The sequence below is a fragment of the Canis lupus genome, chromosome 15 (genome assembly GCF_011100685.1).
Source record: "Canis lupus familiaris isolate Mischka breed German Shepherd chromosome 15, alternate assembly UU_Cfam_GSD_1.0, whole genome shotgun sequence".
Classification (NCBI taxonomy): domain Eukaryota; kingdom Metazoa; phylum Chordata; class Mammalia; order Carnivora; family Canidae; genus Canis; species Canis lupus.
This window is the reverse complement of record NC_049236.1, coordinates 3,432,349-3,453,861: the sequence shown is the minus strand read 5'-3', so window position 1 is coordinate 3,453,861 and position 21,513 is coordinate 3,432,349. Positions and strand designations below refer to the sequence as shown.

At 43.6% G+C, this 21,513-nt stretch overlaps 1 protein-coding gene across 12 annotated transcripts in view; it reads left to right on the top strand.

The window, feature by feature from the left end:
- The window catches only part of MACF1 (microtubule actin crosslinking factor 1), a 341,269-nt gene extending 322,753 nt beyond the window's left edge, over positions 1-18,516 (top strand). For 5 of the 12 annotated variants that reach the window (XM_038557825.1, XM_038557817.1, XM_038557823.1 and 2 more), the window contains 9 exons: positions 788-942; positions 1,796-1,870; positions 3,037-3,054; positions 5,936-6,053; positions 6,861-6,929; positions 12,800-13,011; positions 13,518-13,628; positions 16,084-16,213; positions 17,043-18,516. In XM_038557825.1, the coding sequence (XP_038413753.1) occupies positions 788-942; positions 1,796-1,870; positions 3,037-3,054; positions 5,936-6,053; positions 6,861-6,929; positions 12,800-13,011; positions 13,518-13,628; positions 16,084-16,213; positions 17,043-17,299 (1,145 nt within the window). In that variant the 3' untranslated portion in view covers positions 17,300-18,516. The remainder of the gene's footprint in view (positions 1-787; positions 943-1,795; positions 1,871-3,036; positions 3,055-5,935; positions 6,054-6,860; positions 6,930-12,799; positions 13,012-13,517; positions 13,629-16,083; positions 16,214-17,042) is intronic. The other 7 variants (XM_038557821.1, XM_038557820.1, XM_038557819.1 and 4 more) reach the window with 4 other exon arrangements.
- The last annotated feature ends 2,997 nt before the right edge of the window (positions 18,517-21,513 follow it).

The following is a 21,513-nucleotide window of genomic DNA, read 5'->3' as shown; positions in this document are numbered from 1 at the left end:
CAGGTACAAAGCACTTAGGTGGGCACGGGCTTGGCATGTTCTAGGAATTGAAGATGGTTGGGGCATCATGACCTGGGGGAGTGGTGAGAGGTGAAGTTGGAAGGATCAGCAGCAGCCAGTTCTGGCAGGGCCTAGGAGAGTTAGCATATCTGACCTCTTATTCTAGAGGCAGTGGGACAATAGGAGACCACCAGAGGTTTTCACCTGAGAGATCTGATCTACATTTTAATAAATCATCCAGGCTGCTGTAAATATTCACAATTCCTTTGGGAAGCAGTTTGTTAAGAACCTTTAACCTTAATTGTTAAGGCAATTATCTAAACATAGGGAAAACTGCAACCACTCCACATTGTCACTATTCTGAAATCATCGAAGTATCCAGCAATAGAGTGGATAAGTACATGCTTAGGGTGGATGGTAGGTCTATGGGTAGTTGTAATTTTACATCTTTTGGTATATCTGAAATACTGTTTTATTTATTTATTTATTTATTTGTTTGTTTGCTTGTTTGTTTATTTATTTATTTATTTTTAATTGCATGGGGAAGGAGGGAGTCTAAAGCAAAAACACCAAAAAACTTAACAGTGAGTGGTCTTTAGGTACTGTATCTTTGGGTATTAAAAAAAAAAAAATCTTTATAACATTACGTCTTCTAAACAGGCATGTATTACTTTTCAGAAAAAAAGCAAGATATAGATATTTCTACTTTCAAGAAGTTTTTGTATACCCTCCAACAACCCAAGTAAGCCCTTTAGTTAATGTTCCAAATACAATTACTTTTCTCCAGAATTCCCTACCACCAAGTTGGAGATGACTGCTGTCGCTGACATTTTTGACCGAGATGGAGATGGCTACATTGATTACTATGAATTCGTGGCTGCTCTCCATCCCAACAAGGATGCTTATCGCCCAACAACCGACGCAGATAAAATTGAAGATGAGGTATGGGAAATTACTGTTTTGTTTTGTTTTGTTTTGTTTTTTGAAATTACTGTTTTTTGAGCATACTTTTGACTGTAGTGGTTGGGCGTAGTGGCCGTATCAGCACCATGACTTATCTGTTAGAAGAGTATTATCTGGAGTCCCATTTGGGGATCCCTACTTGGAGGATGACACCGCAGAAGATCTCTGACTGTTGAGCTCTCTCTCTCAGTCTAGATGACTTCTTACTCAAATGAGTCACATCTATATGGTTCCTCCAGAGTTCACAAACCACACTCATCCTGGTTCATAGGCACCATGTTACTTAGAAAGGACTCTTCTCTCAATCCTGGGCATCCCACATCAGCATTTAAGGGGTAAAATGTGAAGTACTGCTTGAGTTGGTGTGTGTACCAACCAAGCTTTCTGCCTAGTTAAGGACTTTTTCACACTGGAAATTGCACCCATCACCTTGAAAATAGCAAATTCATTAGTAACACTTGGAGATCCCAGGATCTGTTGATCCTATAAAGGGAGAGATTAGCAGGGTATGTCTTGGGTACGGCCCGGAACACCCCAGACTGACTTCTGGAGACGCAAAGGTTCCTGGGTTGAAATTTATAAGTCTATTCATAATTTGCTTTATTTGATTTTATTTTGATGCATAATAGCACATTTCTCTGAAGGAACTTGGAAGTAAATGTGTAATGTATTAATTTGGAGTAAAGAATAAATGCACATATCAAAAGCCTAATATACTTCAAAGAGATGTAATGAATAGCTTTCTGCTTACATGTAAAAATTTTTGTTTCTCTGAAGAGAAAATCTTGTTTTATCCTTCACACTTTTCTTTTTTGTTGTTTACAACCAATAGGTCACAAGACAAGTGGCTCAGTGCAAATGTGCAAAAAGGTTTCAGGTGGAGCAGATTGGAGAGAATAAATACCGGGTAAGGAAGAGAAAACCGGTCCTTTGGGGTGGTGATGGTGGTGGTTCTTCCTATGTGGCCCTTATAGGTGAAAGCAACCTGATACACAGCAGACCAGATGATCCCACCTTCCCACTACCAGTGCTTGGAGGAGCAGACCAGAGCCAGTGGAACTTAAGATGTAGTCACTGTCTGGCCCTCATGTCTGTAGATTCCAAATGTCAGGTGTCCTGTTAGGCTAAGCTTAGTGCCCTACATAGTTCCATCTGAAAAATAGTGCCATATTTAGCTAGTAGTAGCTTGTCCTTGAGTTCCAATATTGGAGACATTTCAAAGTCCTCTCTTTTGCTGACCAAAGTCTTTAGGGAAATGGTGACAACTGTGCCAATTATCTGAAAACGAACCCATACCTCCCAGAGTGCTGGTCATTGTGAGCCTGAGTGGCTCCCAGGGCAGAGAGGGCTGGAGGAACTCTGTCAAGGTCCCAAGGGATACCCTGTCTGCTCTGAGCTGAGCTACAAACAGCCAAGATGCACCAAGGGGACACCAGGCTCAGTAGTCTTCCCTGGAAAGCTATGCTATGGACATAATTCAACCACGAATTATGCTGTGTTTTAGCTTCTTTTAAGACTAAGGTTAAGGCATAGAAGGAATCTGAAACAGCACTTCAAAAAATATTCAGCAGTGTATCTGGATTCTCTAAAGTCCTAAGGAAAACCTAGGATTGGTAAAGAGAGCTCAGATTGTACAAGGAAGTTGTACAAGTTAGAAACAGGAAAATCCAGGTTCCATTAGTACATCAAAATGTCTTCAAAGTACACCAAAACCACCCTGGCCTGCTCATAGCTGGGGAGTGTTGGGTGAGTCTGCCTTGGATCCAGCCCAGGGCATTTAGTTAATAAAACTAAGCAATCTTGTGCTTGCTTGTTGCTTTTTATTTTCTTGTTTGTGTGTGTGTGTTTTTTAAATTGCGAGAGAAATGAATTAACAAAAGCAATCGGTAGAGTGGAAGAGTTAGGTCTTATTAATTTGTAAAACCACACCCCTGTGGCAGGAGCTCTCGAAGAATATGCTTGAAGACTGGTAACGTGATTGCATGATTTTCATTCCTTAGTGTTAATTTGACAAAATGTTCTCTGTTTTTTTTTTCTTCCATTTCCTTCGTCCTTTACTCTTTTTGTTTGTAGTTCTTCCTCGGCAATCAGGTACAGTGTGCCTTGCAATATCCTTCTTGGTGGAAATGGTCTGTGTAGCTCATGCTGCCTGTTCTTTGCTGTGGGGAGAGGACACAATCTGAAGCATGCCTGGGTCACATCTGGTTGTCTTACCAAGTGGAGAAACTACTAACAGAGCTAATCTTGTAAAGCTGTCACAGCAGCAGCAGCGGGATAGAAGAGTGTGTATGTGTGTTTTTAAAAAGATGAAATTTTCTATTTGAACTTAGATTGGCTGAAGACAATCTCCCTTTGGGGGACTTTGAAGTTAATGGTATCAATCCATCCCACTTCTAAAAAGAACCTGGTCTCTTACTTCTGTGCTAGAAGTCAGAATACCAACAGCACAGTTCTGATTTATACACGAGTCTTTTGACAGTTAACATGAATTCTATAGCATACACGAAATCAAAAAGTCTTGTGAGGTACTTAAGTACTCAATCTGTTCAAATACCTCATGTACTTGTATTTATATCATATTTTATAATTATAAGGTGCCTCAGAACCACAATGTAATAATCATGATTTGGTCATAGCCTGAAGTTTGCTGATTATGTCCAGCCAGCCAAAAATCTAAGGGATCAAATTAGACTTACAAGAAGAGATTGAATGCTTTTGACTCCACTTGGTAATTCTAACCTAATAGATCTTTTTGAGGGCTCTGGGGTCCTGTGTCTTCAAATGGAAGGAAGTTGCATGGGTAAAGTCTGTCTTGGGATGTGAAATCAGAAACATTAACAGTTGATTTGAGGCCCTCAATCAATGTTAAGTTCCAGGCACTTCAATAATCCTTCACTCTAGTAATATTCTGGGCCAGTGGGCAGAACAGAGGATAGAAAAAGACAAAAGACAAGAACAGCCAAACTGGTTTAAAATATCATTGCATCAGTATGCCAAGGCATACCTCAAAGCTGTGCCTGTTTCCTAATAACTGCATGTGGGGCCCAGGGGTCCTCTGAAGTGGCACCTGCATCCTCGTCCGCCACTCCACTGACTGGCAGAGGGCCAGACGAGTTAGTTCCAATGTTGGAACAGAATCATGAAGTCCATTTTGTGCACGGGGCACCTGAGACCTGAAGGCGCCCATGCTGACACTAGCGTCAGAGCCCTGGACACCATAAGGGAATTTCCAGTTAAGGAAACCAAAGTCCCTGGTCCCCCAAGACATTTCTGGGGTCAGTGCCTCACTGATGGCCCACCTCTGTCGGATTTGCACAGTCCCTCTCTAGTATTAGAGCTGCCGTGGCCCCTTCTCCCATTCGTCACTCTGGCTGCTGGCTTGGCTTACACCTCCTTTTCCCTACAGCAGAAACAAGTTAGAATCCTTCAGAAAGAGCCTTAGTAAGAAGTTAAGGAGAAAAAAAGAATGAGTTAAGTGGAGTAATCCTAAAAGCTGACATAAACTACAGGACACAGTAACATAAGGGTAAAGTACTTCTTGGAGTCGTGTCCTGATGCACTGGGGAGGATGTAGAGGCCCTTATTTCCTCCCTCTTCTCACTGATCCAGAGAGAACCCTGGCTAGTGACTCAGGCCGTCACTGTTCTTGGAGGGGCCCTGAGGGGCCAAAGGGGCAGCTTCCTTCCCGGGACAGGACGTTTATTCCCTCACATCTCTGGGCACCCACTCCAGTGCTCTTCATACTACACCATGCTGTTGCTGTGATCACCCTGTATAAAATCTTAACAGCAGTGGGAGATAAGAGATGTAGGACTATTTTCATTTTCTAAGTAAAGGATTGGGGGAGGGGGCTGGTGTTATTTTCAGTCACCTTGCTGCCTATATAAATAGTGCACTTGAGCCAATGCAGGGTAATACAGAGAATTAACCATAGACACACTAATTTTGAGGGAGTTGGTTATGTGTCCTTCTTAAATATCTTTTCTGGCATTTTCAATTTTTGTGCCTTGTTTCAAAGTTATGGTTCTCCTTTATAACTTTAGAAATCTTAATGAACTACTAAGTCCATTTACTCCTCCCCAACTGCAATATTCTCCTTGAATTAAATAATTTTAGGAATGCTACTTTTCCAACCAAATGTTTGATTTTGTATTCTGGGATCTCCACATGATTCCCTTTTGTTGCCTCTTGACCTTATTTTAGGGAGGGTAATTTACGCAATAGGAAACTCCAGATGTGAACAGGGCTGAGAAGTAGGGATGTTAAGGAAAAAGGAAAAAATAAATATCAGAAAGTCATGCTTGTCTTAATATCCCAAAATGATTGTTGAATACTATTTATAATCAGCATTGTAGATTAAATTTTAATTTTTTCAACTAAATTTTAGTCTAAATGCCATAGTCATTTGCTCAGCTGAAGAAACTTTTCTGCTTGGTGACATCACAATTAGAGAATACCAAGGGCTTATTTCTGAAAACCTTGTGTGGAAAATCAAATTTCCTTCTAAGCTTTTAATAATAATGATGCTTGCAAGGGTTTAAGACTTGAAATAGTATTTGCTGTTCTCCATTTACCTTTTGAGCACACTGTATTCAGAAGTTCACATCTACCTTTTATGAAAGCTAATGTAACAATTGTACTACTAGGTTTTAATTTGGGCAGAATATTTAAAAGAATTAAGGTGAGCTAACATTTGTCCTCTGCCCTCCCCACTTTGGTGCAGGGGCAGGGGCGTGACCACCAAAAGTTAATTTTGTCCCAGTGGAAAGACTATTGACACTGGTCTTTACCTCAATATCCCAGCTTTTACATATTTTAAATTCTTTTTTGAAAAAATGTATAAGTTGGGGAGTTAAAATTCTTCCCAAACTGTCAGATGTCATTTGTCTTGTCTGAATACAGTCTGCTCTGGGAAGAAGGCCTTGGCCTGCCTTAAGGCACACTTGCTCATCACTCTCCCTTGGACCCGCAGTTCGGGGACTCCCAGCAGCTGCGGCTGGTCCGCATCCTGCGCAGCACCGTGATGGTCCGAGTTGGTGGAGGATGGATGGCCCTGGATGAATTTTTAGTGAAAAATGACCCCTGCCGAGGTAAGGAACCTTCCTGAGCATGAATTGCGCCCTTGCCACTGACCTTTCATGCTTTCACAAAGTGTCAGTAGTGGCTCCGTTTGGGTTTTATTGTGTTAAGCTGCCTAGATAGTGCTCTGCCAGCACAGATTAGAACTTGGGGGTCCCTGAGTCGACCAGGAAGAGAAAGCAGGAGAGCTTGATGCTGTAGAGGGAGACAGGTTTAGAGGGATATAGTAACAAGAGTTAGGATGTATTGGTGTCTTCAAATGTTTCAGGTTGAAAGGTGTTCAGTTAACAATAGCCTGGAAAGGAGCCTAATGAAGCCTTTGAGGTTCCTGGTTAGTGTGCTCCAGGAACACAGTGTCCCTCTGCTTGTAACTCCTATGTCAGAAACTCGGGGAGGGTGTTGGGCCCGTCCCATGCAGGGAAGGACGGTGGGGGGGGATCTCCCTTGGCTGGGAGAGGGGATAAAGAATATCTAGCAGTGAGCCCAGACGCTTCTAAGATAGTTGATCACCGAAGCAAGATGGTGCTAAACATAAAAGGGCAGGCATGCCAGCCCAAAGGCAGAAGAAGAGAGGGAATTGAATATGAAGACTGGCAACTACAGCTACAGGTATGTGAGGGCTGCTGCAAGGCAAGGTGGTCAAGTTCTGGTGGCTAAATCCTCTTCGACTGCGTCCTTTCCTTTTTCCTGTTAGCCAAGCTGCATGTGGGTTCATAGGAGGTTCCCCCACTGTCTGCCAGTTTGTCTTTCTTGACCAGTTTCTGCGTTTCCTGCTGTCTGTTTCTTTGTGTTTCTTTCTTTTTTTTTTTTTATTCTAGTTCACCATCCTGGGAGTAAAATAAAGCGCTCTGATTCCAGCTCTTCGATTTCCAGTCAGTCTCCCATAGGTTGGCTTTTAAGCTTTGTCCCCCTTACCCACACCCCAGCCTGTTGAGAATGGCTTTGCTTCTTCACCTGTAGCACCTCTTGGCTCTGTGGGATCTGCTGCCTTTATGAATGCTTTGAAATAGCCAGGCCATAGCTTTTCTATTACAGGTGACAGCATAGAACGCTTCTGTTGGAACCATACTGGTGGAATTCGTCAGAGTTTCTATGTATTTAGCAAATACTTAGATAGCTTTTTAGGCATCACAGGCTGTTACAAGCAATTTATGAATAAGAACACATTTACACTTCTGCGAGGTATAGATTCTGGCATTGCCTCCATTTTACAGAATAGGAGATAAAGCATAGAAAAGTTCAACTACCTACCTGAGACAGACAACTCATAAATAGCAGAGATAGGATTCCAATCCAAGACAGTGTGGCTCTAAAGTATGTGCTCCTGATCAAGGTGCCATGTGTCTCTGAGGCTGACATATGTGCCACACCCCTTTCTGTGTGTGGACTGCTGGTTCAGCCACCATAATTAAGTTGGTAAGGCATATTTATAAACCTAGCAGAAATGTTTACAGTACAGTTATATAACTTCTTTGGAAGTGATTTATAGTCCTATTTTGAAGTGTTTAGAGCTAAAGGGTGCGGTTCGCATATGAATTCAGATCTGCTCATGAATAGCTTCTATTTTGAATGTCATTCTGCATTTACTCCAGTACACAAGAGTAATTTTCATTAGTTTATAATAGTAAATTTTAAAAGCACCTGTTCTGATCAAAACTTGAAAGGGTTTAATCAGTTTTAGAAGTTACTGTATTGCAAACTAATTTCCTTGATATAAGTCTTCTTCTACTGTTTTACATCAGAAACAGGAACAATAGATAAGATTTTAACCATAACTCAGTAAAACAACATTATTTCTTTGCAAATTTATTAGTAAGGTTTTATTTTTTTCTGTCCTGTATGATTGGACTAAACAAATAAACAGAAGAGATACTGCATGTGACATTTTGGAATCTGGATGCCTGTTTGCTGCCTGCTGTACTTGCTCTATTTACAGTAACTTTATGCTGATGGCCAAGGGGAACACTGCTTGCTTTGTCCTTATGTTAAAAGCTAAAAACTGGAACCCCCAGAAAGTTTGGGAGGGCCATCTAGTAACCTATTTTCTATGGAACATAGTAGCCTTTCCGGCAGCCCTGGGAGCAAACAAGGTAAGGCTTGCCTCTGTGCCCTCCTAGCACTCAGCAATCCTCTTGATTGCCCTAATGGCAAAGTCCAGTACTTCCCAGCAGTCTTAGATATCATACCTCTACCAGTGACAGGATGAGTATTTCTAATCAAGTAAGTTGTGCTAGGAGTTGAACCTTTAAGGGCTGGGGCAGAGCTAAGAAGTGACTGGGGAGGGCGTGAACATCACAAAAAGAAAGGTTCCCTGAAGCTATCTAGGATTCTGAGACGATTCATGTGGCTTCTAGAAGCACCACTTGGGGTAGATTCTGTATTCGTTTATATTGCATTTCCTTGGCTCTCTGGACCACAGAGAACATAATCAATGACAGTATAATCTGACATGCACAATCATTTGTTGCCTCCTTCCACATGGCTATTTAAAAAGGTGAGAGGTAGCTCAAACTGCACATTGCTCTAGCCACATGCGTAAAGTGAAAATATTCAACTCAGTAGGTTCGTGACACTGCCAAAATTGGAGATTTCAGTTTATGAATCCATCCATGGCAAAGAAGATCATGATGTTTTGGATGTTGATGAAAATAATGCCTAAGGAATAGGTCTACCTTTACCTGAGCGTAGTTTTTGAGCGTTAGACAAATTAGTTTTCCCAAATAAGTGAAGATCTAGAAAACTTCCATTTATGAAGATTTGAAAGACTATCTGGCTGAGAACTGATTCTTTTTCTTTTTTCTTATGGTAAAATACACATAAAAGTTACCATCTTAACCATTTTGGAAGTGTTCATTTAAGTGGTTGTGCTACCATCACACATCCACGGAGCTCTTTTCATCTTGTAAAATAGAAACTCTGTGCCCATTAAACAGTGGCTTAGAACTCAGTTGTAACTAGGTGTCCTGTTCCAGCCAACATCACTGTGGCCAACCTGAGTCCCTTAGAAAATGGTGGCCTCTGGTGTTGAAAAACTGAAATGGTTGCCTTCAGAGCCTGGCCTCTAAGATGTGATTCTCAAAAAATCATGGCCAAATGCTTTTGAAAGACACTGGGTTAAGGTTTCTTTACTGTAGGATGTCCCAGAGCTTACAAAATGCTGATTGCATTGGGGCTCTCCCAAAAGGGGAAAGTGTTTCTACAAAAAGAACTCTTTATGTAGGAACCCCCTCAGAAACCTTAGTTTGGGAAACTGCTATAAAAAGTGGAAAACGATGGCAGGATTTGGGGCCATTCAGAGTTCTCAGGTTTTTATTTAGAAATTCCATTTTGGGGGATCCCTGGGTGGCTCAGCGGTTTGGCACCTGCCTTCGGCCCAGGGCATGATCCTGGAGTCCCAGGATCAAGTCCCACATCGGGCTCCCTGCATGGAGCCTGCTTTTCCCTTTGCCTGTGTCTCTGCCTCTCTATGTCTCTCATGAATAAATAAATAAAATCTTTTAAAAAAAATTCCATTTTTGGGGATGGGATGAGAAATGAGACCAGTTAGAAGCCTGTTACAGCCATCCAGGGTGGAGGAGATGCTCCATGAATCACATAAGGGTAAGGGGGTACAGGAGGTGTAGAAATACACTGAGGGTTCGAGAAGCTTTAGAAGATACAATCGGTAGAAAAAACTCTAACTCTAGAACTCCTGTTATCGGGAGGAAGGGACCTGTGTTGATTTCCCAGTTTCTGGCTCTGATCATGTCTAATCAGTCGTTGGTTATAAGATTCTGACATGTAGGCACGGGTCTACAGGGGGGATACATTTGGAATCAGGCATGACTGTATGACAGCAATGAAGTCAGATGGGTGAACTTATCACCACATGGTTCAAAGTCTAAAAGAACAGGACTGCAGACAGAGGAACATCAATGTCTAAGAATGGGCAGGAAGGAGGAGAAGCAGGAAACCAGGTGTCCTGGGAGTCCAGGGAAGAGAGTGTTTCAAGAAGAGAACAGTTATGCCCCCATGTGCAAATTACAGCAGCAGAGAGGTATATTTACTTGTCAAATCACTAGATTTTTACCTGTACATATAAGTATGTGCACACATACTCTTAATAATACAGAGAGCATTAGCAAAAGTGAAGTAAATTCAGTATACTACGTTATTTTGGACACTGTTCATTGGTATAAAATTTGGGGGATCAGTTGATAAATATCAGACATCTTGTGTGCATCCTTTTTTCCCAGAAAATCCACTTACAGAAATTTATTTTAAGGAAATCATCGCTGATATGCATAAAAACCTTTTTTTTTTTTAAGATTTATTTATTTATTTATTTATGATAGACACAGAGAGAGAGAGATTGAGAGGCAGAGACACAGGAGGAGGGAGAAGCAGGCTCCATGCCAGGAGCCCGATGTGGGACTCGATCCCAGGACTCCAGGATCGCGCCCTGGGCCAAAGGCAGGTGCTAAACCGCTGAGCCACCCAGGGATCCCCTGCATAAAAACCTTTTACAAGTAGTTTGTCACAGCATCGTATGTCCCTTAGGTTGTCAGATTAAGGAATTTTTACTCTTTGTACTTTTCCATATATTTCAACCTTTGTACAGTTCAAAGTTACCAGTAAGAACTTGCCAGAGTGATTTAGGTAGTGTAGTGGGGATGGGAGCCTGAGTAGGGTGGGGAATGGGCAGAGAACTGGTGGTGTAGGTGAGACTAAGAAGAGCTGGGGCTGGGATAGAGAGCCCAGGTGGGAGCTGTCACTTCCAGTCCCAGCCCGTCCTTGGTTCTCCTCGACCTCAACCTCCGCCTCTGTGAGTGCTTTAGTTCCTTTGTCTGTGACTGACAGGTGCCCTACTGCACGTGATCACACTATAAATGGTGCAGTACATGGGGAACGTGATGTCAGTATGTCATTTTAAATGCCGTGGCCCTCATCTGAGATGGCATTTCAGAGTCTTCCTCTTGTATCACTCTGTTGTTGTTTGGGAGAGTTGGTGCAGAGGTAAACTGTTAAATGTTTACTAGGTTTAAACCACATGTCTGAAGTTTTGTATGGCTCAGGGTCACAGGCAGTTCTCAGCTGAGCCATGATTTCCATTCATCACTGTTAACTTAGCGCTTTTCCTGTGTGCCCACTGTTAGCCTGGACACGTTAGCAAACACAACACGTAAGTCCTGAATCCACAGTTACTAGTGACGGAAAGTATTACTGAAAGTACCTGTGTTAGGGCTGAAGGAAATTCTCTTGGAGTATCATTAGTGTAGACACAGAAGAAAGCACTGACGTCCAGAAACTGGATGAGTAGAGAATCCAGGGCCAAGGAATGAGCCTTGAGGGGTGCACTCTGTTGGGGCCTGAGGAGGAAGGAAACAGCTTAGCGTTCACAGACTATATCATTTGGGATCAGCCTGAGGAAACTGAGGCCCGGAGCAGGAAGACCTGGTTGGTAGCTGAGCCTGGATTGTCACTCAGGTTGTGATATCCACATCAGCCCTTTTAACCTGATCCTTGGGTATGTTATGTCAGCATAGTATACTGAGAAGAATTTGATTTAGGAATTTGGAACAACACTGCGTGGACGGACACCTGTGCAACCTGATTTAAAATCTGAGTCTACCAAGAGTACTCAGCTAGCTCCCTTGAGGACATGCAGGGTTGGGCAGAAGCGGGGGTAGGCACAGAAACCCCAGACCTGCTGAAGTCGTGGTTCTTCGCCAGAGCAAGAAAAATCTTACATAGAAAAGGATGACAAACATTTTGTATATAATGATTCCCTTTTCCCAAGTTTCACCAGCAATCCTGCATGTTCAGGTCTATCTAGCATGGTCTAAAAAGTAAACAATGTAGGATGGATGAGGAGGTAGGAACTTATTGCAGAAGAACACCTTTTGGTGAGAGGTAATCTAAGGACATATTCCAGAGGAATGGTTTCTTTTAAATTTGTAGTGTCTTTCACATATAACATTTATGCTGGCCATCCTTAGAATCTTCTGACCAAATCCAGATTTTAAGTTCTGGTCTCCCAGCTCCAGAAAGCCATGGGACAACACCTATTGCCTTCAGAGCAGTTTCCAGATTGCTTCCACCCCAACATTCCTCCCACTTTCCATTGTCCCTTCAGCGTCTTGTTGCTTTCAGTTTTTGACTTAACCGTTTCTCACTGGCAAGGTTTGTGCATGGTCTTGATCTTTCTCTCTCTCCTCCCACATGTTTACTTCTCAATGATTTTATTCTGATCTTTTGACTATACTGAGCTCCTGGACCCCTTCCCTTAGGATTATTGTGAACTGAACTCAAATAGAAAGAAGAGTCTGGATAATGTTGATTTTGGTGATCTGTTTTTCTCCACTAATTAGTTACCATGTATCCTGCAAAACCTGAGCAAAAAGTACACATGTACTATGAGAGAGAAAAGAGGGGTTTTGATTTACGGTGAGAAGTTTGTGCACTGCTGCATCGGCTTTCTGTGACTGGTTACGGTGTGCTTACCCCAGTGGATGGTGGGAGGGCATTCTGTATATAAAGTTCTTTATCATGGCAAACCAAGGGGCCGATGAGTTCCTTGTCAGCCATGGGTAAGAGTCATGACAGACTGACATCATGAATTTACCTCGACTTCAACAGAATCCACAGATGGCACTAAACCTATCCAGCTGTTATCATGGGGTCAAGCAGCTGTGTGACCATCGAAGATACGCTTTTTTTTTTGTTTTTTTTTTAAAGATTAACTGACATTGCATGTTGTGTGTTTGTTCTTGTTTAGCACGAGGTAGAACCAATATCGAACTTAGAGAGAAATTCATCCTACCTGAGGGAGCATCCCAGGGAATGACTCCTTTCCGATCGCGGGGTCGAAGGTCCAAACCATCTTCCCGGGCTGCTTCCCCTACCCGCTCCAGCTCCAGTGCTAGTCAGAGCAACCACAGCTGTACGTCCATGCCGTCGTCTCCAGCCACCCCAGCCAGTGGAACCAAGGTACGCACCGACCTCTCTTCGTGGCCTTCTTCCTCATTCCTGTATTTTCAGATGGTTGTTGTTGAGCATAGCCTCTGAACACCTCCAGCGAGGAGAGGAACGTGAGGACCTACAGACCAAGCTTTACTTAGACCAGCCTTTCTAGGCCCCATTAGAAAACAGGACCTTTAAGACATTTATTAAAATATGAACTCAGGTCGTTAAGTCAGAAACCCTTTTTTTCCACTATTTCACATCCAGAGTTACTAATTTTGGAAATCCAGGCGTTATCTGTGCAGCTGAAGCTAACGGATACACTTTGTTGGTTTTGATGAGTTACTTATGAGGAATGCTGTTGCCTTTCTGCCTGGTCCCTTGTATCCTGTTGAACTGATGCACGTTTTGTTTTGTTTTCTGTTTCTTTAAAATTCAGTGTCTTCTATTTATTTTTTCGTGTTCCCAGTTTGCTTCCTTTCTGTTCCATTTTCAATTGTTCCCATCCTTCCCTTTGGATTTCCGTTTCGCAGACTCCACTTCAGTCCTCTCGCTGTTATGACAAACCCTGGTTGGTAAACAGTAAAGCGGGCACCCCTGTCAGGGACAGCCATTATCCTGACTTCCAGCTGCCCAGCCCCGAGGTAGAGTATGGTTTTGCTGACTAAGGGCACAGTCAAGACGAGGCCCTCGCTAATGCCCGGACCTTGATCAGCTACTCTTCCTGACACGAGTCCATGCTCTTTTTCCATCTCTGATGCTTGCTCTCACAGCTGATTCGTCTAGCCAAGTGTTTTTCAGGGGTTTCTAACTCGGGCTCACCAAAATTGGAGATGAATAAGAGATGCCTAAAACCGGATTGTTTAACAACTTGCTGACAGTCTTTAAAACGATATGTTTTCCAGGGTGATAAACAGTGGTCATTCCTGGTGATCTGTTGTTTATGGATATTACTAAAATTCAGGCCTCTTGGAGTCTCCAAACATGAGATACACAGACGAGTTATGAACACTTGAAATTCAACTGTGGTGCATGTTCAGCAGTGTTCTATCTTTGCTTAGAACAGAAGAGTGGCTGGCGTCCCCTGCCCTGAGCCACATCCCCAGGGTGGTTGGTATCGCCAGATTGGTCTGAGGCATGGGTGCTGCCTACTTCAGCCAAGCCCAGTATCAGTGGACACTGCTCTGAGGCTCCGATTTTAACTTCTGAATTTCTTGGCCTAGTCACTCAGGTGTCTGAAGCCTTGATCCAGATACACTCCCTGGCAGTTAAGCATGTTGGAGTGCAGCCATTAAGATGCCCATAACATTTTTGGAAGAGCAGCATTTCAGACACAAAACATGGGCCAGTGGCTTGTCTGAAAATATGCATTCTAGCTCCAGCTGGGACATACTGATTCTTGTGCCTCAAAAGATAGCATTGCCTTCAATCATGCAAAGCTTCAGCCCGAGAAATCGGGAAATGTAGGAAGCCAATGCGTGTGACTGGGCTGCTGCTTTGGGATTCATCCGCTCCAAGCTAAACCTCCAGTTCAGAAATCTGTCTGGTTTAGAACATGATCTGGGGACCCACTTCCACCAAAACCCCAAGATTCAACCTGCTTATCTTGCTCTTCTTCTTCTTTAATGGCTCCAGTTTCATGAAAGTCTCAAAAGTTCCAAAATTTTAAATGCTTTAATTATGAAGTACAAAACACCCACAGGATTCTAATAGACCAGCCTTTTTGTTTTATCTTTTGTTTTGTTCATTTCGAGGTTTCATCTTTCCTTACCTGTGGGTGTTGCACAGGCTGCGCCCTGACATGGACTCCCGGCCCAGAGTCTCGGGGCTGTGGTCCTCCCGGTGGCAGCACTCACAAGCGGTAGCTTCTGAAACTGGTGCTCTTCCTCCGGTGTGGGCCAGGAGGCTTTGTGCGTGAATGTTAATCACTTTCTGCCGCTTCTGCTTTTCCTTTCTAAATTAAAGAAGTACAGGAAACACAGTGAAATAGGTTGCTTTACTCTTTGCATTTGTATGAACATCTTAAAGGTCCTGGAAAACAGTTTACACAGTTGATATCAAAAAAAGATTAGAACAGCATCTTGGGATATGGGTATTTAGAACAGACTTAAAATATTCTTTCTCCAAATTAAGTCTGCTACTATTTAAAAATAAAATACACTCAAAAGGGAAATGTTGCTCCTCCCGGTAGCAGTAATAACATGTATCTCCTTCCATTCGGAAATAATTTTTCCATTAGGAAGTGCTTCTACACAGGATTTATTCATTCAGCAAGTTTTTATTGAGCCCCTCCTCTGTGCCAGACACTCCCTTAGGTGCTGAGGATGGGACAGCGAACAAAACAAAGTCCCTGTTCTTACAGAGCTTACACTTGAGCAGGCAAGACCTCAGAACGAGGGTAGCTGGCCTCTGTCGGGTGCTGACACTCGCTGTGCCAAAACCTGAAGCAGGGGAGAAGATGAGGTAGTACTTGAGTACTAAGGCAGGACCTCTCTGATAGGCCACTCCAGCGACGTGGCCTGAAGGAAAGAAGGGAGTGGGCTGTGCAGATAAGATACAGGATGGGGGGAACAGGGAGGAGGCGGCCAGGATTCACGGTGGGCTGAACAGAGGGAGTGTGGTTATCTGCATTTTTTCCAGGGAGGAAAACAGACAGAAAAATCTTGGCTTGACTGAAGTTCCTACATGCATCTCGTAAGAGAGGTTGGAGTGATCTTTGCATCTCCATACTAAATATTTAGGGCTAGAAACCCATCTTTCAAATTTTTAACCTCATCACTTTGACACTTGGAATTATTTGGATTTTTTTTTCCATTTCTTGTAGATTTGTCAGTAACATAGAATTTGTCAGTAAATTTCTAGTTAGAAGTTTAGAAGACATTGTGAAATTTTAAATTGGAACATAAGCCTCTTAAGGGGTAAAATTATTAAAATACGTGACCTAGGACACTTTCAAAATACATCTTTGTTTTCCTGGACTTTTAATTTGCTTTTCAATCGATTAGATATAAGGAGGCTTAAGTAGACCTTTTAAAATTGAATTTCAAAAATTATACCTAGTAAATATGACCTTTTTAAACTTTTTTTTTTTTTTTTAAGGTTATTCCATCAACAGGCAGCAAATTGAAACGACCAACACCAACTTTTCACTCTAGTCGAACATCCCTTGCTGGTGATACTAGCAATAGCTCTTCCCCAGCCTCCACAGGTGCCAAAACGAATCGGGCAGGTAAGTACCTGCCCCTGTCGCATGTGCATGCGCGTTGGGGTGAAGAGGAGGGGGCTTGGCCAGGCTGAGAATTGGGAAACTACAGCCTCTGGGCAATGCTTCCCTGCTCTTCACAGAGCAAATAATGAGAGCAGCACATAGGTGTGATGTCCAGAGAGGCCCATAGACTTTCTGCTGTTCTTTCTTTCCCTCCTGCTGCTATAGCTACTAACTGCAGCCATGACTTCTAAGAGTAGATACTTCCACGGCGAAAGCCAGGCCCCCTGTTCTTGATCAGAAATGATCACATTTGAGAGAATGTAAAAGGGAGGAGTGGCTTCCTGAAGTGGGCCTTCCTCAATGTTGGGACTGGCAGTTTGCTAGTAATTTTTGCAACACACTCTATTTATCATAGCTGCTGGCAAGCTGAGAAAGTCAGGGGAAGATCACATCTGTTCACCCGTTGATGTTCCTCATGGGAGCCTAGGAATTGGCCTCCTTTCTGGCACTCTTTTTGCCTGTCCTCGACCCCTACTCCCTCTAGCAGGCTCTCTCTGTGCCCAGGTGTCTGAGCAGCCCTGCTTGGCACCATTCTGTGGGCACAAGAGGTCACTGAGCTGCTGAGCGAAGTTTCTAATCCTCAGGAGGCAAGCTTCTCACAGAGGCAGGAAAGGTTTCAAGCCACTGCTGTGTAGATGAGATACAAGTGGTCCAGAAAGGCTCTGATTTGCCCAGGGTCACACAGCATATCGGGTGGTATTAGAATCAGAGCCCTGACCTCTGGTCACTTGTTCTTGCTGCCCCGCCATGTTGTCTCTATTAAGTCTGCTGCTTTATTCTCGAATTCCAGACCCTAAAAAGTCAGCCAGTCGCCCTGGGAGTCGGGCCGGTAGTCGGGCCGGGAGTCGGGCCAGTAGCCGGCGAGGAAGCGATGCCTCTGACTTTGACCTTTTAGAGACACAGTCTGCTTGTTCAGACACTTCGGAGAGCAGTGCCGCAGGGGGCCAGGGCAACTCCAGGAGAGGGCTAAACAAGCCTTCCAAAATCCCGACCATGTCTAAGAAGACCACCACTGCCTCCCCCAGGACTCCGGGTCCCAAGCGATAACACTGTACAAGCACCCCCAAGCCTCTATCCACTTTGAAGCCTGCTCCGTACATTGGGTGTATATTTATTCTGAACAGGAGAAGTTATATTGTTAAAAGTGTAAAAGAATAATTGTGTTATGAAGCTGCCTTATTTTTTTTTTCTTTTTGTAAGTTACTATTTTCATGTGAATATTTATGTAGATAAAATTTGCCTCCTGGTAACCCTGTAATGGATGGGGCCCAGAAATGAAATATTTGAAAAAAAAAAAAAAAAAAAAAAAACAAGTGAGAAGGTCAAGATGAGAATGTGTATTAAAAAAAAAAAAAAGCCTCTAAATAGGGTTTCTGCGCGGTGCAGGGTTGTAAACCTGCTTTATCTTTTAGGATTATTCCTAAATGCATCTTCTTTATAAACTCGACTTGCTGTCTCAGCAAGATAAATTATATTAAAAAAAATAATAAGAATCCTGCAGTGTTTAAGGAACTCTTTTTTTGTAAATCACAGACACCTCAACTAGCAAGAACTGAGGGGAGGGCACTTCTAATTGCTTTTTCCAATGTTTTTAATGCTGTGTGATTTTAGCTGAAGAGAGGGAACCTCCTCTAGGTAATGTTTGCACATGATCAGCAAAAGGAGTTCATTGCAATACTTTAAATACTGTCTCAGTACTGGGTGTTTAAAGGACAAATAGCTGCTAGAATTCAGGGGTAAATGACTGTTGAGAAGACTTCAGAACATTGGGGTTTTTAAGAGTCCTGGTTTGTAACTTCCTATCCAGCCCTGCCACCAATAACTCCTGTGCTCACCAGGACCCAGGCCCTTGGCAAGGGGAGACTCCTTGGTGGCACTGTGAATTACAGATTTGTTTATCTGCATTTTTGCTATTTATTTAAATGGTCGATCAACTTCCCACAAACTGAGGAATGAATTCCACAAGCCTATTCTGAAAATATGGACATAAACACTTGCTCGTCCTTTAAAGGAGTTCACCAGCACACCTGTTAACAAGTCCCGTTTGCTTCCGTCTTTTTTTGTGAGTAATAAAGTCAACTGACCAAGTGACCATGAAGAGGGGCTATCTGGGGCTCCTGTTTTTTAGCTGCTGTTCTTCAGCTCCGACCATGTTGCTGTGTGATTATCTCAATTGGTTTTAATTGAGGCAGAAACTGAAGCTCTACCAATGAACTGTTTAAAAAAAGACACACTTTTGTATTAAAATTGCTTGCAGTAACAAATTCGTATTTCCTGATTTTCTTCTCAACTATTACCTTATATATAACATATTACCCTGGGTATGATTGTGTTTTGGGTACTTAAATGCATTATTCAAATCAAAATATCTTGGTGGATAAATTATGGAGCTCACTAGATTTTTTTTTCTCGTTTCATCCTTTTTAATTTTAACAAAGCAACAAAAATAATCAGGCTATTGTTAATGTAAATCTGTAGGGTATCTGCTTCACTTAGGTGATTACACAAATAGCAATATATAAGATTTCTGTACTAGAAACCACAAAGATCCCAGGTTTCAGAGAATGGGGCCAATTTCCCACAGTAGGCTGGTTAAATGACAGAATTTCAAAAGTGAAAGCAAAAGTTGGTCATCAAATCTGGCTCTTCTTTGCAGATGGAGACACAGCAATGGGAAAGTGGGAGAGAGGGTTATTTGCCTGAGATCACAGAATTAATAAATGGCAAAAATGGACCTTAAAGCAAATCACTGATTCCCTATTGAAGTCTGGCATTTCTGTTTCCTCCAGACCCTAGTCGGCTTTATAGTAATTAGAACAGCCAAATACTAAGTAACTCTAACAGCAGGAATTAGGCTAGGAGTAACAAGAGAACCTGAGGTGTAGGTAAGAGGGGTTCAAACTCTGGCCACCTGTGTTTCTGATCATTAGGCCATACTCCTCAGCTCATCAGGATTGAGTGAGATGGATACATGTTTGCCAAAGCTATTGGAACCTGACTATCCAGATTAAAAGAAATGCAGCTTGATGTACTGACTCTGAAGAAAGTGCTTACTCTAGTCCTCCTGGGATTAGATAACTTCAAACTGCCAGAACTGTGCAGGATAGTGTTTTCACCCAAATTTGCTTCTCTAGGCTTCCTGGCAGCAGAAGCATACTTCAAACTGCTTGACCTCCTCCATCCTTTCAGATTCTGGACTGTGATCACTTTTTTTTAAACCAAGTAATTCAGGTTTTCCATTTGCAACAAAGCTCAGCTAGTGGAATCTTCACAAAGTTTATTTTCCATTCAACAAATACCTACATGTAAGGCCATATAGAGAATATAGGGATGACAGAAAAAAAAAGCTTAAAATTACACTTCTGGGATACTAGTGCTAAACGTGTGATACTAATTTGGTGTTTGCTGGGTAGAGATGCATGAGTCCCTGGGGTTTTGAATGATACAGTAACAACAGCTAACATTTACTGACTGCTTGCCGTAGGCCAGTGACTGCTAAATGCTCTCTATCCAGCCCCACCATCGTGACCCCATTCACAGATGAGAAACAGTCTGAGAGGTTCAGAAACAGCCCAAAGTCACACCACGACGGGCGCAGCTGGGGAAAGCCCTTGTTTGATACTACATTCTCCAAGAAACCACCTCAGTTCCTGAAGATTCCACTCATGTCCCCACCCCCATATCCCAGCTCCTTGTTCTCTGCCCTTCCAGGCAGTTTGCAGGCCTGGGGTCTTGGAACACAGCCTTGGTTCCGCCTTCTGTAGAGACTATGTTCACCTGGCTATTACCCTTATTTGGGGGTGTTGATCCACTGGGGGACAGGGACTGGTCAGCTTCATCTCTGGTGGAGCATGAAGAAGCAGCCCATGGTGGTTGCTATTGAACTGAGTTGTGGAGTAACACCCTTCGGAATGGCTCAAACCTGATGTTTAGGTTTATGGGAATGTGAGGCCCATTATTATTTTTAAAAAGTTTTATGTATTTATTCATGAGAGAGAGAAGCAGAGACCTAGGCGGAGGGAGAAGCAGGCTCCCTGCAGGGAGCCCTTTACAGAACTCCATCCCAGGACCCCGGGGGATCACGACCTGAGCCAAAGGCAGATGCTCAACCACTGAGCCACCCAGGTGCCCCAAGATCCATTATTTAAAGAATACCACTGTCTCCGCTAACCCTATATTGAAATAAATGATTTCTGTTCTAAGTATGAGCCCTGCACTGGGCTGCTGACAGTCTAGCTGGGAGCCCAGTGTTGCACCATACACAACCGGAGGGTTACAGGCTAGACCTGAGGCCCCCGATGATGTGGTGTGGACTCCACGGGGAGCGCCGAGGGATGCCCAGAGGACAGTGAAGAGGACCTGAGATTGAGACCCTGAACGAGCCTGACACGGGGATGCCCCCTTGACTCTGCCCCTGCCTCTGTCCGCAGTCACCAAGCCCTGGGGATGCAGCCTCCTCAGCCGCTTTCTCCTCTGCCCTCCACCCTGTCACCAAAACGGATCATTGTCCCCCCCCCCCCCCACGCCCCATTGTACCTGCCTCCGCTGTGGGCGCTGGCTCTAATCTTGTCCCTCCAATCCACACTCGCCCCTGCAGCAGACTCTGCCTTGGGCACTTTCGGTGGCTAAGCTGCAACATCCTTAAGAGGCTTGTAAGCAGCATGGGAATGCGCCCGTTGGATAAAAGGCAGACTGAGCCCGAGCCTAAGGCACCAACAAATGATTGTTTATGTACAGTAGCCTTTAGCTTCCACGCCCACTGTGGGGCTTGAACTCAGAGTCCCATGCTCCACTGAGCGAGCCAGCCAAGCAGCCCAGTTTCAGTATTTTTTAAAAGTTCGAAGCGATCATGGGGAAATCTTAATTTTGGTGGACTTCTTAATGTATTTTGAAGTTTAATACTGAATCCACACTGGGGCCCCATAACCCTCTGTCGTCCAGGGCCCTCCTCTAGTCTCCCTGCGAGGCCCTTGGACCCATCCTTGGCCAGCCCCTCGGCCTCAGCCTCAGCCTCAGCCTCGCCGTTTGCTGGCTCTCTGGGCTCCACTGAACAGCTCACCTGCGAGCGCCCACCTGCCCAAGCCCAGCTCCGCTGTCGTGTGACAGGGAGAGTCCCTTAACCTCTGCGTGCCTCAGCGTCCTCGTCTGTTAAAAAGGGGGTGAAATGGCATCAAGGCGGTGTGCGCTAGCATTAAAGAAGCGAGGCAGAGCACTGCCGGCACATGCCAAGTGCCAAGTGGTGCCTGCACTATGCTCCCCGG